This window comes from Phascolarctos cinereus, unplaced genomic scaffold, assembly GCF_003287225.1.
Source record: "Phascolarctos cinereus isolate Bilbo 61053 unplaced genomic scaffold, phaCin_HiC Scaffold_9;HRSCAF=440, whole genome shotgun sequence".
Lineage (NCBI taxonomy): Eukaryota > Metazoa > Chordata > Mammalia > Diprotodontia > Phascolarctidae > Phascolarctos > Phascolarctos cinereus.
In genome coordinates, this window is record NW_027556402.1 from 88,312,164 (window position 1) to 88,329,348 (window position 17,185).

Here is a 17,185-nt window from a genome sequence, read left to right on the forward strand (position 1 = left end):
GTTTTTTCATTCACCCCCAGCTATGTAAGGATCTCTTCCAGAAAAATAAAACAAATCTTTCCCTGTAGCTTCTAACCTGTAGAAATATCTATCTTAATCCTTAATCCTGTGAGGCTGGACACATGAGGGTTGAAGTTGTAACTTCAGACATTAGAGGCTCAACAACATAACACAGATTAAAGAAAAATATTTCCTAAAGAGGCTTGTTAATCCAGAGGCAGAATACATACAGAAGAGGAACAGTAAATAACCTAGGTTGTTGTTGGGTTCTTTCCTCAGAACAGGAGAGGGATTGGTTTGTTTTTAATTATTCTTATTTGAGATCATAGTAATGGTACAGAATTCCTCAAAATATTATCTCTCCTCTCCAGGCCTTTGCACAGGCAATCCCTATATCTGAAATGCTCTCCTTCCTTTTTTCCATTCCACGGAAGCTTTACCTCTCTTTAAGGCTCAGCTCAAAAGTCACCTCCTCCCCATGGCTTTTCCTCATTCTACTCCCCATAGTAGTTAATGCCACCACCCAAATTGCTTGGTATTTTAAAATACATGTTGTATATTCTTATCTGGAACCATTTACTCCCCAATAGGATGAAAGCTCCTTGAGGACAGGGACTAGCTCACATTTGTCCTAATATTTCTACTGCCTAGAAAGTATCTGGAAAATATTAGACACTTATTAAATCTTTGTTGAATTGAACTTAATACTTTTTTAAAATCCATGATTTCGTTAGTGGAATATATCAGTGAAAAAACACAACTGACCCAGTAGATGGTTTCACTAACTGCTGTGGCAAACCAAATTCATCACTTGGTGGCCAGCCTTCCAGTTACATGGGCTGGTTCTCAGACAAGAGATCCATAGTTCATTACCATGCCTTTACTCAGAGGCTCTACTAGTTGAAAGAATCTAAGAGAACCTGAGATCTTTTGGCAGAGCCTTTGAGAAGCTTGACAAAGCAAAAGAACTATTTGAAAGATTTCAAGAGGATATAAAAGGAATGAGGTATGAGTATATCCTATGCTGTGCATAAAGTGACCCTCCTTCCAGTGAGTACATATAAAAGTTTTTGCATTTAAAGTTACTTTCTATGAAAATGTTATACTTGAAAATGTATATATTATATAGAAAGCTAAGGAGATGGTAGAAAGATGGATAGAGTGGGGGAACTCCAGTGCTCCCACCAAAGAAATCTTCAAATGAAGGACTGTTAGGAATTCCAAAGAGCTACCAATATTCCTTGGGGTTAATAATCATTCATTCAAGGGACTCTTCTGGTTTTTTTTCCTTTTTAATTAAAAATTTCTTCTGTAATGCTGAAATCTTTGCTTGCAAGTTGGGAGCTCATCTCATTAAACTGCAGGGTACCAAGAATAGAAATTCCCAGGTTTCCTGGGTGAGAGCATATGAGCCAAGTAAGAAAATTCTTCAAAATGTACTCAGCTCCATCATGCCATGAGCTTCTGATGCAAAGGCTATATGTAGGTGGTAGAACTGTAGCTTCAGAAGTATGTGCTTTGCCCAGAGGAGAAGCTGAAGATAGGAAAGAAAAATGTGAAAGATATGTGGTTGATATGTAACTCTTCCATGTACCTTTCAATGGGAAAAACTGAACAATGTGTTCGGTGGTTAAAAAGATGTGGGTAGAGGTTTGAAAAGGGCAAAATGAAGAGAGTATGAACACTATGAAAAATGAGCACTCCGACTCCTTAGCAGCAATCAAAAGATGTATGTTTGAGGAAGACCCAGTATAGGGGAATTTAATCTTCCATCATTCTAGGGAAGAGAGTAAGTTTTAATTGTCATACTGTATTCAAGCAGCTGTTCTCAAAGTGTGGTGCTGGGTCCCCAAGACCCTTTCAGGTCTTTTTGACCTTTCACAAGTTTGAAACTATTTTCATTGTAATTTGTAATTAGAATTCCTAATATGTTAAGTATTAATAGTTGTAACCGAAATTAATATAAGCTCCCAAAGAGAATCCACAATAATTTTTAAGAGTGTACAGGTGTCCCAAGACCAAAAAGTTTGTGAATTCTTAAATTTACCTTCACTAAAATAAACTAATGAGATTCAGGAGAATCCAATAAAACTCAATGAAAGACTACCCAAGTGACTTTAAAATAGATTTTAGACATATTTATACACATGAATACATAAATATATTTCATATTTATATATATACATTGAAATATGTATTTAAAAGATCAATTATATATTATTAAATATATTTAATATTGACGTGGCCAATATATCATCATATTAAATGACATATTTAATATTAAGTTTAAATATATGATATATTTTATATCACATTTAAATATATGTTAATATTATATTTAAATATATTTGATATGTATTAAATATATTTAAATAAATATTTCTTGACCTAGAAATAGGATATTTAATTAAGAAATAGGGCAAACATCCCAGAGACTAAGGTACACTGTTTCATTTGTTTTGTATTTCTTCCCCTGAAGAAAATGGGGTCTGCAAAAATCACCCTGGCATTTTACAGAGTGATCCTGTTTCACAATTTTTCTGTAAGACAGGTAGCAGGAATGATGTAGCAAACAAAGCTCTAAAAGATTGACTGATGTTCAGAATTCATGAATTATCCACTAACTTCTGAATCTATTTCAGATTATTTCAACTCTCTCCCTGCCTCACTTCTCCCAAGCCTTCATTTTTGTCCTGACCTCTGATCCATCATCCTTTCCTCCCTTGGCGTGCTCTACTTTGTACTTAGCCCATCTCACTAGACACTGCCATCTGCACCCCAGAATTCCTTGTTCTTTGTCTCACTAGAGTTCATGAAACATAGCTGGAAGAATGACTCTGATCCTCTGACTGGTCGAGCTCACAGCTGAATTCATCCTCTTCCTTAACAAATCTAACTTTCCTATTTCTAATGATGTCACAATAACACACTCCTTAATACAGCAAGTTGATTTGACTCATCTTACCACAGATTTGAAATACCAAGTTCTGTTAACTTGAGCTATATAATATTTCTTTGGTTTATATTCTCTTGTGTATCCCCATACCTTGTTGTTGTTGTTCAGTCATTTTTCAGTCATGTCTGACCCTTCATGACCCCATTTGGGGTTTTCTTGGCAAAGATACTGGAATGACTTGCCATTTCCTTCTCCAACTCATTTTAGAGATGAGGAAACTGAGGTCAACAAGATTAAGTGATTTTCCCAAGGTCACACAGTTAGTGAGTGTCTGAGACCAGATTTGAACTCATGAAGATGAGTCTTCCTGACTCCAGGCCTGGCATTCTATCCACAGCACCACCTAGCTGCCCATCATGGGATGCATAGAAGACAGTAAAGTGCAAAGAGACTAGAAAAGTAGGAAAGGGTATGATAACCTTCAAATGCCAAATATATGATTTTATATTAGATCCTAAGGGCAATAGGGAGTTATTGGAGTTTAATGAATAAGGTGGTATAGGGTGATATAGTAATACCAGCACTTTTCAAAAAGGCCGCACAACCAGGCCAACTGGGTTCAGTATAAATTCAGGTAATGTAATTTCATCTGGAGCCTCACTGCTATACAGAAACCCCCTTTGCTTTGCTCTGATTGCCACTACCATAGTCCCCCAGGCCCCCAGTAGCTCTTCAAAACTCTTACTTCTTCAAGCTTTATACACCACCTGCACCCATTTCTTCTTGAAGAGAGACTTGCCTTCTACTTTACTAAAGAAATTAAAGGAATCTATAGATCTCTCCTTCACTTCCCCTACTTCATACTTCAAAATGTCATCAGCCAAAAACAGCAGTTAATTAGTTACGTCAGTATTGAAGATGACAACTTTTTAATCAAAAAACAAATAAAAGGACATATTCAAATACTCCTTAATGGTTTTGATGAGATATTCCAAGACAGAGGTGCCCAAAGTGGGTCATACCACCCCCAGGGGGTGCTGGAATAATCCAGGGGGTCAGTAGGTCTACTTTGGGGGCATTGAATAAAAATAATAGGGCAGTGGAAGCATAAGAAAAGAAGAGGAGAGAATTTTGAAAAGCTGTTTGTATTGTATAACAGAGTTAGAGTTGTAGTGATTACATTATTTTCCAAATAAAAGCACAAAATACAAGTCATAACCAATCAGTGATCAGGTCCGCTGACAGGTCTTAACAAGCAAGTGTTTGCAGGAGAGCATGTCATGAGTTGTTGGGAAGTACAGCGTGCATTGGCAGGAATATGTGCATGCAATGACTTGTTTACAGTACAATACTCTACGGTTACATGACACAATATTGTACCATCAAAATTTTAATGCAGGAAAAAATACAAATTTACAGTAAATTATTAAATTTAAGAAGCATCATTTTTAAAACTATATTTAAAAATTTTTGAAATGATGCAAATTTCAAAAAAACTGTTAAAGGGATAAAGAAAGGAGATTTCCTGGGGAGTATTGAGTAATTTTTTTTTTTGAAAAGTGAGTGGTAGGGGGAGCTAGGTGGATAAAGTTCTGGCCTTGGAGTCAGGAAGACCTGAGTTCAAATCTGGCCTCAGACACATGACACTTACTAGCTGTGTGACCCTGGGCAAGTTACTTAATCCCAATTGCCTCACAAAAAAAAAAAAAGTGGGTGGTAGGCCAAATAAGTTTGGGAGTCTCTGATCTAACAAGTATATCTGGATCCCCAATTGTCTCCTCCACTGATGCAGTTGCTTAGAAAGAGATTACCCTTCTCCTTGCCAAAGACAACTCTTCAAAAAAACAAACAGACAAACAAAACAAAGACAACCCTTCTAATTCTGCCCTTGAATTCATTCACTCTAATTTCCTCTAGGACTGTGCCCCTTTGATAATTTGATCACTCTCTTTAAGTCATCAACCTATATCTCTTCTCCCTTTCATAGCCCTTCAGAGAAGCACCTAACATAATACCTTGCAAAAAATAAGCAGTTATCAAGAATAATTTATATTAACATAGCACTTTAAAGTTTGCAAAATGCTTTCTTCACAGGAACCCTTCAAGGTAGATAATATGAACATCTGTATCTCTACTTCAATTTGACCCATGTGGCTCTGACAGGTTGAATGAATTGTCCATAGTCACACCTTTTTGCTATAGCAGAAAAAAAAATTGATTTGGAAAACAGAGGACCTAAATTCAAATCTTGAATCTGTCACTTGGGATATCACATAACTGTCCCTAAGCCTCGCTTTCCTCATATGCAAAATTAGAAGTTTGGACTAACCAGACTCCAAGGTCTCATTCAGCTCTAAGTCTATAATCCCAAGATAGATAGATAACCCTTTAAGCGAAATTTGGACTCACCCTGGTCTCTTGACACCAAGTCTAGTACTCTTCACTTAATAAAAAATGGTTGAATTAAAGCAAAACCTCTGTCTTGCCTACCAGTATTTCAGCTCCCTTATTTATTGCTTCCCTACCATCACTGTTCTATATCCACTGATGAAAAGTGAATCTTCAGGCTTAGGAACTGCTAATATCTATGGTTCACAGATTCTGCAGTTATTAAAGAGGCTCAGCCCCAACCAAAAAGAAGTTTGGCTATATCAAAAAGAAGTTTGGCTATATCCTTATCAAGAAACTCTCCATGATTATAAAGGCAGTTTTCTCAGAGAAAGGCAACAGAGCCTATGAATATATGCATGTTGTTTACCTTTGTGTTCTGGTCCACGATTTTCTTCATGTTTTTCAACAGGTGATTGTTTGGCCCACCTTCTCTTTCATTAACATAGACAATCCTATCCAGGTCAGGAAAATTTCGGTTCAGATCTATTCCCTGGGCGTTGCTTCTACCTACAAACCAATCCTTAAGCTCACCAGGCTGAAAAACAAAAACAAATCAATTATTTATTTTAAACATTTTCTAGTCATGAATACCTAAGAATCTGACAATCTATTAATGGGAGTAATTCTTTCATCTCAACAGTACTCTTACCATAAGAATTGTTTTGTGGTATTATCCCTAGTTTACTGATTAAGATATTCTTATATTTTGACATGTATTCATATAGTTTAAAAACATACCTCCAGGAGGCAGCTAGGTGGCACAGTGGATAGAGCTCCAGCCTTAGAGTCAGGAGGACTTAAGTTCAAATCCGGCCTCAGACACTTGACACTTACTAGCTGTGTGACCCTGGGCAAGTCACTTAACCCTAACTGCCTCACCAAAAAGAAAAAAAAAACATGCCTCCTGTGTTAGCAATAGCAGTGCACATGGTGACCCTGACCTCTCAAGGGGAGGGAAGGGAGCAAATATAGCCACATTCCCAGTAGCATATTGTGTTTTTTAATAGGGAGTAGTTGAGGGATATACATAAGGGAAAGAGAAAACATGATAAGACTAGTGTTGACATGCTTTCTGACCTCTGTCACAAACCTAAACTGAGGAAAGGAAGATTGGTCTCAGAAGATTCATTATATTAGGCCAAGCACAAGAGCTATGCCTTTGGGTACTCAGATCATAATCAGCAAATTTTCCTTTGGTGTTTTATCAATTCAGCCTCAGTCAGCTTGACAGCAAAGAGACCCGAGATTTAAGTGAGACCTAGTTGCTGTCTCCAGTCCAGAGGCTTGCCAACAAGGAAGAGATCAAAGGAAAAGTACATGGGAATTTTAGACACTGAACTCATCATTTTTCCTATTTCTTTCCCTCCTAATAATTCATGCTACATTGGCAGAATTATGGAGCAAGTCTGAGAAACACCAGCAAAGTGTCCATACTCCTCTTCCTCCTAACCACACTCATTAATTATACCATCTGCCTTTTCCCTTCACTCCTTTGCCAGTCTGTTCCTAACACTAAGGAGTTGGAAATACAAAATTTCTCCATACATACACTGATGCTTCCACATAAATAAATATAAAAAGATTTACTATTCCACAGGATTCACAAGGGCTGGAAGTCTTTTTAGTTGGTGATTAATAGTTGGTAGTTTGAAAAACACTCCACTTTAATTTGGTTTGTGATAGTGGTTCTGCAAATGGTTGGTGCCTATTTAAAAATAACACTGAAAAGAATTGCCTGCTAGACTTCTTAACTAAAAAGTAGCTTTGCATGAGCAATATTAAAGTTTAATATGTCTCCCTCTTATTCCCCTACTAAAAGTAGATGAGTTGGACAAAGAAAACACTAGACCTTTGTGATTTGGGGCTCTTTTATTCAGTTTTAAAATGTTTCATTCAGTAGAAAATCTAAAAAAGTAAGAATGTTTTTAAATGTTCAATGTAAGTTTTATTATATGTGAATTATCTTGTTTTGAACAAAAAAAATTTATGGGGTTAAATTCTTTCCTATTTTGAAGAATGGATCAAAGGTACTATAAGCTAGAAAACAATAGTAAAATTATTTTATATAATCACACAGAACTGGATAACTCTCAAAAAACGGGAGACTGGCAGGGGATATGTATATGTATATGTATATGTATATGTATATGTATATGTATATGTATATGTATATGTATATGTATATGTATATGTATATGTATATGTATATGTATATGTATATGTATGGGTATGGGTATGGGTATGGGTATGTGTATGTGTATGTGTATATATGTGTATGCATTTGTGAATGTGTGTATGTATATATGTATATTATTGTTTTTATCATAAGTACTTTGGAAATCACATTAATTTTCCCCTTCATTATGGGTTAAGCTTCTGGACTGTTTCATAATCAAACTATCAGGTCTCTATTTTCTTTTCCATTAAAGTTTATTTTTATTTTTAAAGAAGCATTTTGAAAAACAGAGGTAGCAAATAAAAATATTAAATCTTGTAACATTTCACATTTCACAAAATTAGTATAAGTTTATTTCAAACAACCAGAATGCCATACAAGTATCCAAAAGGTAAGGGAAACATACACAAGGCATTCTTTCTCAAAAATAAATAAATAAATAAATAAATAATGAATAAATAAATAAATAAATAAATAAAGCAAACAATAACTCACAAAATTATGGGGTCACTTTTGTCAGCTTTCTTGGGGGTTAAACACATGCTGGATTGCTTTATCTTGGAAATGAGCTCCATGATTTCTAAAAACAAGGTCTTGACATCACTAAAACATTGTCCTTAGGGAAAACCACTCCTTCTCCTATAAACTCAGCAGAGGGAGCTATCATACCAAATCACTGATTCATTCCCTTAATACATATGGGACATATTGTGAGCCAGTAATGACACTATTAGATCCTGTCATATTCCCCCAAAATTTTAGGTTTTTAAACAGGAAATTTACCTAATCAACAATCTGGAAAAATGAGTATTATTTATTTAGCAATGTTAAAAGAACTTATTAATAGGTTTATTAATGAAAACTTATCCTAGTATTCATTTTAATTAACAAATGCTATTCTCTGCTTACTAGATAAATGTTCTCCCTTGTAATTTATCAGTCTCATGAATTACCAGTAGCCAAGCTTCTATAAGCTATGTGTTTGCACATACATGTATATGTATCTGTTTTATGTATCTGCACATACAAAAAAAAATCACTAATTTGTGTCTTTCTTTGCACCCACCTGAGATGCTGCTTTCTCAAAACCATCAGGATTCAGGGAAGGCATAATGTGGATGCGAGTATTGTGGATTAGGTTGATAACTGTCTCATTTCCTTTCTGGTATTCATTGCACAGGTACTGAGCCAAGAAGATGAGCAATTCTCGGCCAACAGCCTCATTACCATGCATATTCCCAATGTATTTGAATTCAGGCTCACCTAAAAGACAAATGTATTTAAGAATATTATGAATTTATATACATATGACCATTTTATTTCTTAGGATACTGAGACTCAGACCTGCCCGACCTTGGTTGGGCACAGCTAATAACTATGAGTGTCAGGATTCAAACCCAAGTCTTCTTAACTCTAATCACAACACTTAATCTATTTACGATATCATGCTGCCTCTTAAGACAAGTATTAGAAAAAATAAATACTCTCTGGCCTTGTCCTTTCTTGCCCTTTCCAATCTCCAGAACTTATTACAAGGCTACAGCAATCAATCACCTATGAAAACTCACAGTAGCCCCCTCAACATTGAGGCAAAAAGATTCTTTCACTTTCAAGATGGTATCTGATTAAGTTTCATTCTAATAAGATTCTTGAGTGTCTGTGTGAAGTGATTTCTGATCATGGAGAACCACGCCACTGCATGACCTCTTCTCCTCTGTTTATGCTAATCTTCATGTAATGATGAAGTCTAAGTAGAAGCAGGACTATTTATATATAACTTGCCCTTCTAGTCTTCCAGAGATGGCCTTCTCACCAGCATCTTCTTCCTTTAATCCAAAGGTTCTAAACCTGGGATTCCTGAACATAGGTAGATAGACAGATAGACAGACAGACATAGATAGATAGATAGATACATGCATACATACATACATGTATACACACAATAGACACAGTAGATACAACAGAGGATACAAAAGATGGATGGATAGATTCATAGAGATTCATAGATAAAAGAGAGATATGGATGAACAGACTGACAGACACAAACTATTTCAATTTAATTGGTCTCCTTTGTAACCTTGGGTATTTTATGCACTCTAAAAAAAATTCTTTGGAGACATGACAGAAAAGGTTAAGAATCTCTGGTCTAATAAATATAGACCTGCTATTTTTTAAAACAATTTTCAAATGTCTGGACCTAGACATTTTAATGGCTATTTGGGAATAGCAGCAATGGAGATATTTTTTCCCCATTCACATATCACTGTAACATTTAAAAGGAATTTCCCTTACAACAGCCTTATGGGGTAGGTCTCATAAGCATTATCAACCCTATTTTACAGATGAATAAAGTAAGTATTGTAGAGATTATGACTTGCCAAGGGTCATTCACCTAGTATATAGTAGAGCCAGAGTCTGAACCTAGGTTCTTCCTGACTCCAAATCCAGAGTTCTTTTCAACATCCTGTGCTCATCCTGTGCTACCTGTATGTTTGTGCTCAGTTACTGGGAAATTTAGAGTTCCTAGCAACCAAAAGAACCATTAGGGTATACTCCTTTAAGCCTTTTATAGGTAAGAGGTTATTCAGTTCCACTCCATTAACCCAGTTCTGGAAAGTAGATCACAAAGTTGACTCAACTTCTGTGGCTCCAAGTTACAAAAAGCTCTCTGGTTCCCAAGGAAGCAACATGATGTAGTTGGTACTACAATCTAGAATCAAAGATCTAAAGTACTCAATCTAGAGTCAAAGGACAGGGGTCCAAAGTCTGGCTCTGCCACCTATTACCTAGTCACTTCACTGGCCTTCAGTTTTCTCATCTCTAAAACAGAGACAACCTCTGACTTTCCAGTTCTACTCCCCAAAGTGTATAGATTTAGAGTTGGAAGGAACCTTAGACGTCATCTAGTCCAACCTCTTCATTTTACAAATGAATAATAATAGCTAATAGCTATTATTATATAATGTTTACTCTGTACCAGACACTAGGCTAAGCATTTTACAATCTTATTGAGCCCTCATAACAACCCTAGGGGGTAGATGCTATCATTTTCCTTATTTTACAGATAAGGAAACTGAGGCAAACAGAGTCACACAGCTAGTAAGTAAGTGTCTGAGGCCAGATTTGAACTCAGGTCTTCCTAACTCCAGGCCCAGCACTCTCTCCAGTGGGCAATCTCACTGCTATAAATGAAAAAACTGAAGCCTGGAAATGACTTGCACAAGGCCACACAATAAACCTGGATTTGGATGTAAGCCAGCTGACCCCAGATTCAGGACTCTTTCCACAATATGCTGCCTTCTGTGGATATAAGGTGGGATTTCCCTATTCCCTCTTAAAAGAATTTAAAATTCATTGCAGCCCATGAAAAATGGCAAATACCTCCCCATTCTGGCAATAGCCTAAGAGAGTGGAAAGAGTACTGGCTCCGGAGTCAGAGCCAGATTTGAATCCTTCCTCTGTCACTTATACCTATGTGACCTTGGACAAGTCACAACCTCCCTGGGCTCAGTTTTTTCATCTGAAAAATGAAGTAGTTGGACTAGATAGTTTCCAGAGTTCTTTCCAACTCTAGGTCTATTATCCTATCATCCTCTTGGAGACCATGTAGGAGTCAATAAGTCCCTCATGAGTCTTTCCTAGACTGAAGTGGGTAGACATTAACACAAAGACAAGACTATGCCATGCCTTTCCATTCAAAATATTGATATACAGTAATAGAATGAAATCTATTGGGACTTCTCAGCAAAACAGAAGCCAAGTAGTTGACTAATGTGTTTGCATTTTCATTTGACCTGTGAGAGGGGGAGTAGGATGGAGGAAATATAGAACAGACTGACAAATCACCACCAGAACATTAGCAAGATGCACATGTTTTATAAAAACAATTAACCTCCAGGTATTTTATAAAGCACACCAACAGTTACATTCAACCCCACCTCGTGGAGATAATCAAACCACAGTGTGTGTGATTCTTCATCATCTTCTTTATCTCATCATTATCATCATCACCACCATCAGTTTCCCAACTCTTGTATAAGATGATCTCAGGCAAGAAATAAGTTTGTGAAATTATTAAAGGAGAGAGGCAATGATGTCATGTGTAATTCATTTCCCATGAAATGCTAAGCATAATCTCCATGGCCACCAAACACAGGAGACCCATAAGAGATCCTCAGCAAGCAGCTGCACAAGCTAATTTGGGCATAATGAGGCTCTTACTGCCTTTAGGATCCTTTGTCTCTTCATTTGAGCAAAAGGAAAAACAGAGTTCAAAGTGACTCCTCTATCTGTCTCTGTGTCTGTTTCTCTGTCTCTCTATCTCTGTAAACAGAGTTGCTGAATCTCTGTCTCTTCTCTGTTTCTCTGTGTGTCTCTGTATCTCTCTCCTTCTCTCTCTTATCCCACCCCACCACCACCCCCATTTAACTTCCAATCAGTTAGAAGGCCTTGCTTCTTTTATTTTCCTGAGACTATGGAGACTGGATTTGCAGGCAGACTAATAAACGAAATAAATGACGCAGCCCTTCCTGTTTACAGTGACTCCATAGATGAACAAACCCCAGGTTTAAACAGGGTTTCAGCTGCCAGGTACGTCAATTCTTGGTGAATGCCCATAAGTGCCCGTGTGTTATCTCATCTCTTAGCAGCAGAAAGGAAATGCAGCCTGAAATCCTCCCAGGTTACTTGGGGTAAATTGCTAGCTGGTTTTGGGGGTTGTTTTTTAAATGTTTCTTTTTATTTTTCCCTTACTTTGCCAGCTGATCTATTCTACACCTTATGAAGGAGCAAATCAGAGGTCCTGAAAAACAAATTTATTTATTGCCATCATACTTTGGAAATTCATCCAACCTCATTTGCATTGTATATATTTAGAAGCAGTAACCCTGATGCTCTCTCTGTCTGTCGCTCAGTTTCATATAAGGAGAGCTAATGGCTTTCCAATCATCCTACAGGGCACACATTCACTAATCAAGCAGTCTTTAAAAGACCAGGAGTGCAAGGCGAACCTTCATCTCATAAATCAAATCCACTCAGACATTTCACTTTATTCCCTCATTCTCAGCATCAATCCAAATGTTGAACTCTACATATAAACAATAGCACCAGGCTAGGTCTCTTTAGAACAGGGGGTCTTAACCTTCTGAGCACACCCTTTGGTAATCTGATGAAGCCTATGGAGCCCTTCTCAGAATAAGGTTTTTAATTCATACAATGAAATATAAAAAATTACAAAGCAAACCAAATAAACTGAAGTAGTTACCCCCAAAATGCTTAAGTTCCAAGTCAGGTTAAAAAACCTGTGCTACAAGCAGATAGAGTGCTTGACATAGAGCCAAGAAGACCCAGGTTCATGTCTTTCCTCTGAACACCATCAGTGTGACCAAAGACATGAAATCATAGCTCAGTGGAGGGTATTCCCACACTGGAAGTTTCCTAAACTGGTAAAATAGCAGCTCTGGCTCATTCACATCCATCTGTCACAGAACAAGGGACAGGAATAGGAACTAGATTTATGATTTCAATGGTAGAGGAAACTCTGAGAACTTCTACCAATGCAGGTTGGTACAACTTCTCTACAACTGATAGTCTTATAGGTTTTTCTAGAGCCCTAATTTTACAGGATCACATAGCTAGTATGTGTCAGAAGTGAGCTCTGAACTCAGGTTTTCCTGGTTAGAACAAGATAAGATATATTTTCTAAAATCTTTCATTAAGATATTCTACAGATCTCAATGAAGTTATGAGAAATGTTGCTTAAATATCCAACCCAACAGGAATCGTGACTTCTAAAGTCAATCAGTTCATTACAATACTTCAGGACTTCCCAGTACTGCATTCAGCAAAAATAAATCAGAAAGTGTCTCTAGAGCCTAAATAATTAATTTTCAAAATTATGTAGATCATAGAAATGTAAGTTCACTAGAACTGATTTTTGGGATGTTAATAAATAAAAATGAGAACTTGTGACACAGCAAAAAAAAGCATTAAAATAACTTTTTTCAACAAAGAAATCTATGAAAACTGTATTTTTTTCTTTCAAATCCATGTAGAAAAATATGAGCATAGTGTATGCTTATTAAAAATCATTCTTAAAGGTTTAGAAAGGAGACCAAATTCTCATTTCTAATTGCCACTGAAGGAGGGAAGTAGGATGTCAGTAGCTGTTTAGTGATAGTAGAAAGGGAAGCAAATTCCTGGGATAAGGTATAATCTGATGCATGGCTGGAATGGCACAAGAAAGGAAGAGAATACCTTGAAGGAATAAAGGGTAGAATTTAAAGTTTCCAAGACATGTGCTTGAAATTTAAAGTCTTCAACACATCACAAAAATGAAATACTGCAGAACTTCAGACCTTCATATTCATACACACAAATACTTCTTCTGGAATATTTTGAACTACTTTTTTCCCTAAAAAACCCATGCTAAGTCTGATACAAGAGGGATTACATCTAGACAAAGTCTTACTGCGTAAAAATTTTATAGCCTGTTGTTCAACTTTATATAATTATTTAAAATACAATGAAACATTTATTTTTTTAAATGGATTCTGGAGTTAAACCATCAAAACTTGCCAATATGCCACAAACGGTGAAAGAAATTAAGATGAAATTAAGACCCGTAAATAGATCAGAAAGATTCTGAGGCAGAATTCTATCAAGCCATTAGGCATGGACTAAATCAAAGCCTCTAAGAAGAGAGGTAATTCTACCATGACTACCCTTTATCCTTCCTCCTGAAAAGATTCTTACATTTGTGGTTTTGTAATTACTGAGTTCTTTATTTTCTGGATGAAGCTGCCCCAAGCCCCTAGATGATTTGACAACATAGTATCAAAGACCTCGCCTTGAGAAAAAAAAAATAGCAAATGACACAGAACGTTAATATCACAAAACAAAACAATACCATAAACTACAATAGGCAGCCTAAGATAGGACTTTGCTAAGCAAGATCAAAAGAACAATAGCCACAACGACTCCAACAATGTCAATGCAATGATCACCAAAAGGATGCTAAACTCTGAGCAAATGAAAAGCCAATGTGATACCAGAGAACTCCCTTCTCTTGAAAAGGGGATGATGCCTGTAGGTGAAAAGCTACTGAGGCATACTACTGTCAGACATTCACATTGTTAGTCATTTTTATGGTTGTTTTTGCTTAACTCGTGCTTTGTTAACAAGAGAATGTTCTGTTTCTGGGGGCAGTAGGGCATAGGGCGTATCTGGAAATAAAAGACAATAAAACATTTTTAAAGAAAAAAGGGATAGAATTTTGCAACTTGGCCTGCAGAATATGAAAGATTCCATCCTATTTCTTTTTATATGTGGGAATAAACCAATTCTTTCTTGGGTGTCAAATTTTTTAAATGAGCACATGAAATGAAAAAAATATGTATTTAATTCTTTGTTGTTGCACAAATTTCAGGGTCTGTGATGCTTTTAAAATACGAGCTCTGGGTATTTCTTTGGACATCATTGGTATCACATACTGCTGAACTAGATTACCTATTTTAATCAAACTATTTGCAAAGTGTGAGGCAGACATGGTCCCCACATACTTCTTTAAGAAACAGTCTTAAAACAAATACACATATAATCAGTCACTTTAAGGATACAACAAAAATAGCAATGTGAGGAGTATAACCATTGAGCTGATTTAGACACCATTATAAGAATGGAATAGACTGGATTTGGTCTGCAATCTCCCTTTTCTCCTAGGAGAAATCTTTGGTGTGCCAAGAGCCAAAGACATTTTTGTTGCTAATTATTTCCATTTGCTTGCTAGTCTTAAATATTTATAACCTGTGGATTTCTCTTTCAAAGATTCCTCCAAGGTTCTCAGAGCTTGCTAGTAAGAACTTCACTATTCTACAAATGTTTGAGCATTAATAAATGAAAATTTTGTATGCATTTCCAAAGAAGAAACAAATCTGTAGGGATCAATTAAACATATGAAGAGGATGGGAGTGATTAAAAAAAAATAGATTCTTCCTTTCCAGAAGAGATGAGCAAAAAGGAAAGAAAAAAAGAGAAAATAAAGGAAAAAAAGAAAAGACAAAAACTGCCTACTCACACAACAACAACAACAAAAAAGGAAAAATTTACTCTTCCCTCTAATGATTTAATCCACAGTTGTCATAAGGATAAATGAAATAAAACAAGTGGAGCTATTTGAACTCCGTACCAAAAATAAAATCATATTTCATTCCATAGATAATGGGAGTTCAAGACTGAAGTCTTTCCAAAGACGCATAACAGAATTATTTTCAGAATTATTAATTACGCATTAGCAAATACATATCATTTGTAATATTCTGGCATGTGTGAGCCACCAAATAGTCTCCTAAAGTCAAGACTTATTTATCACCTGTCTAGTATAGGTTTTAGAATTAGCTACTTCCCAAAGATAGAGGGAGAGATGAGAGGACTTCTCAAGGATATTCTCCTGCCTGAGGATTCTATGAAACATACCACTCCCTCTGCTACACTTAAATTTAATTCAATTCAGCATGCATTGATTAAGCTTTCCAATCTAAAAAGAGACAGCTACCATTCTTCGAAATTGGAGTATTTATTGCCATTTAAAGCCAACGAGCTTTTCCAAATACCTGTTAGTCCTCAAAGCAGTTGTCCAACATATGTGATAAGAGACAATTTCTCCGTGGAGTTGCCACAAGGGGAATCTAAGGCCAGGAAAAAAATTTCTGAAGGATTTTCCTCTAAATACATTTAAAGAATCAGGGGGAAAAAGAGTTTCCCACTACACTGTTCTAACTTATGTTTACAGCAGGACTATCACCTCCCTCATTCTAGACAATATGATTCCACTAATACAGTCTAAGCTCCTTTCCTATTTGCATTATTTATAAGACTCCACTGAATATCATAACTGAATATTGTAAAGCACATTTTGCCACAAAATAATGCAAGACTAGTAATGATAATGACGATATTTTATTAAACTTTAACATTTCAGAATATCAAATATCCATTCTTTCAATAATTCCTACTATGTATAATGGCTTTTTTTAAGAAATCCATTTTAAAGGGGCAACTAGGTGGTGCAGTGGATAGAGCACTGGCCCTGAAGTCAGGAGAACCCGAGTTCAAATCTGGCCTCAGACTAAACACTTGACACTTACTAGCTGTGTGACCTGGGCAAGTCACTTAACCCCAGTTGCCTTAAAAAAAAAAAAAGAAATCCATTTTAAATGGGAAAAGGACCCACATGTACAAAAATATTTATAGCAGTTCTTTCCGTGGTAGCAAAGAATTGGAAATTGAGGGGATGCTCATCAACTGGGGAATGGCTGAACAAGTTATATGAATATAATGGAATATTATTGTGCTATAAGAAATGATGAGCAAGTGGACTTCCGAAAAGCCTGGAAAGACTTGTATGGACTGATGCTTAGTGAAATGAGCAGAACCAGGAGAACATTTTACACAGTAATAGCCATGTTGTGCTATGACTTTGATAAGACTTATCTCTTCTCAGCAATGCAAGGATCTAAGACATCTCCAAAAGTCTCATGATGGAAAATGCTATCCAAAGCCAGAGAAAGAACTATGGAGTTTGAATGCAGATCAAAGCATACTATTTGCTCTTTCTTTTTTTTTCTGTTTTGTTTTGTTTCTTCTTTCTTGTGGTTCCTTTTATTGGTTCTAATTCTTCTTTACAACATGACTAATGTGAAAATGTTTAATAGGAATGTATATGT

At 36.2% G+C, this 17,185-nt stretch overlaps 1 protein-coding gene across 1 annotated transcript in view; it reads right to left on the reverse strand.

Annotated features, from left to right (window-relative positions):
* CPE (carboxypeptidase E) overlaps window positions 1–17,185 on the reverse strand; it is a 128,223-nt gene that overhangs the window by 19,416 nt on the left and 91,622 nt on the right. Inside the window, exons 2-3 of the mRNA XM_078148136.1 lie at window positions 8,530–8,726; window positions 5,655–5,822 (exon numbers count right to left, since the gene is read on the reverse strand). Coding sequence (XP_078004262.1) covers window positions 5,655–5,822; window positions 8,530–8,726 — 365 coding nt within the window. The remainder of the gene's footprint in view (window positions 1–5,654; window positions 5,823–8,529; window positions 8,727–17,185) is intronic.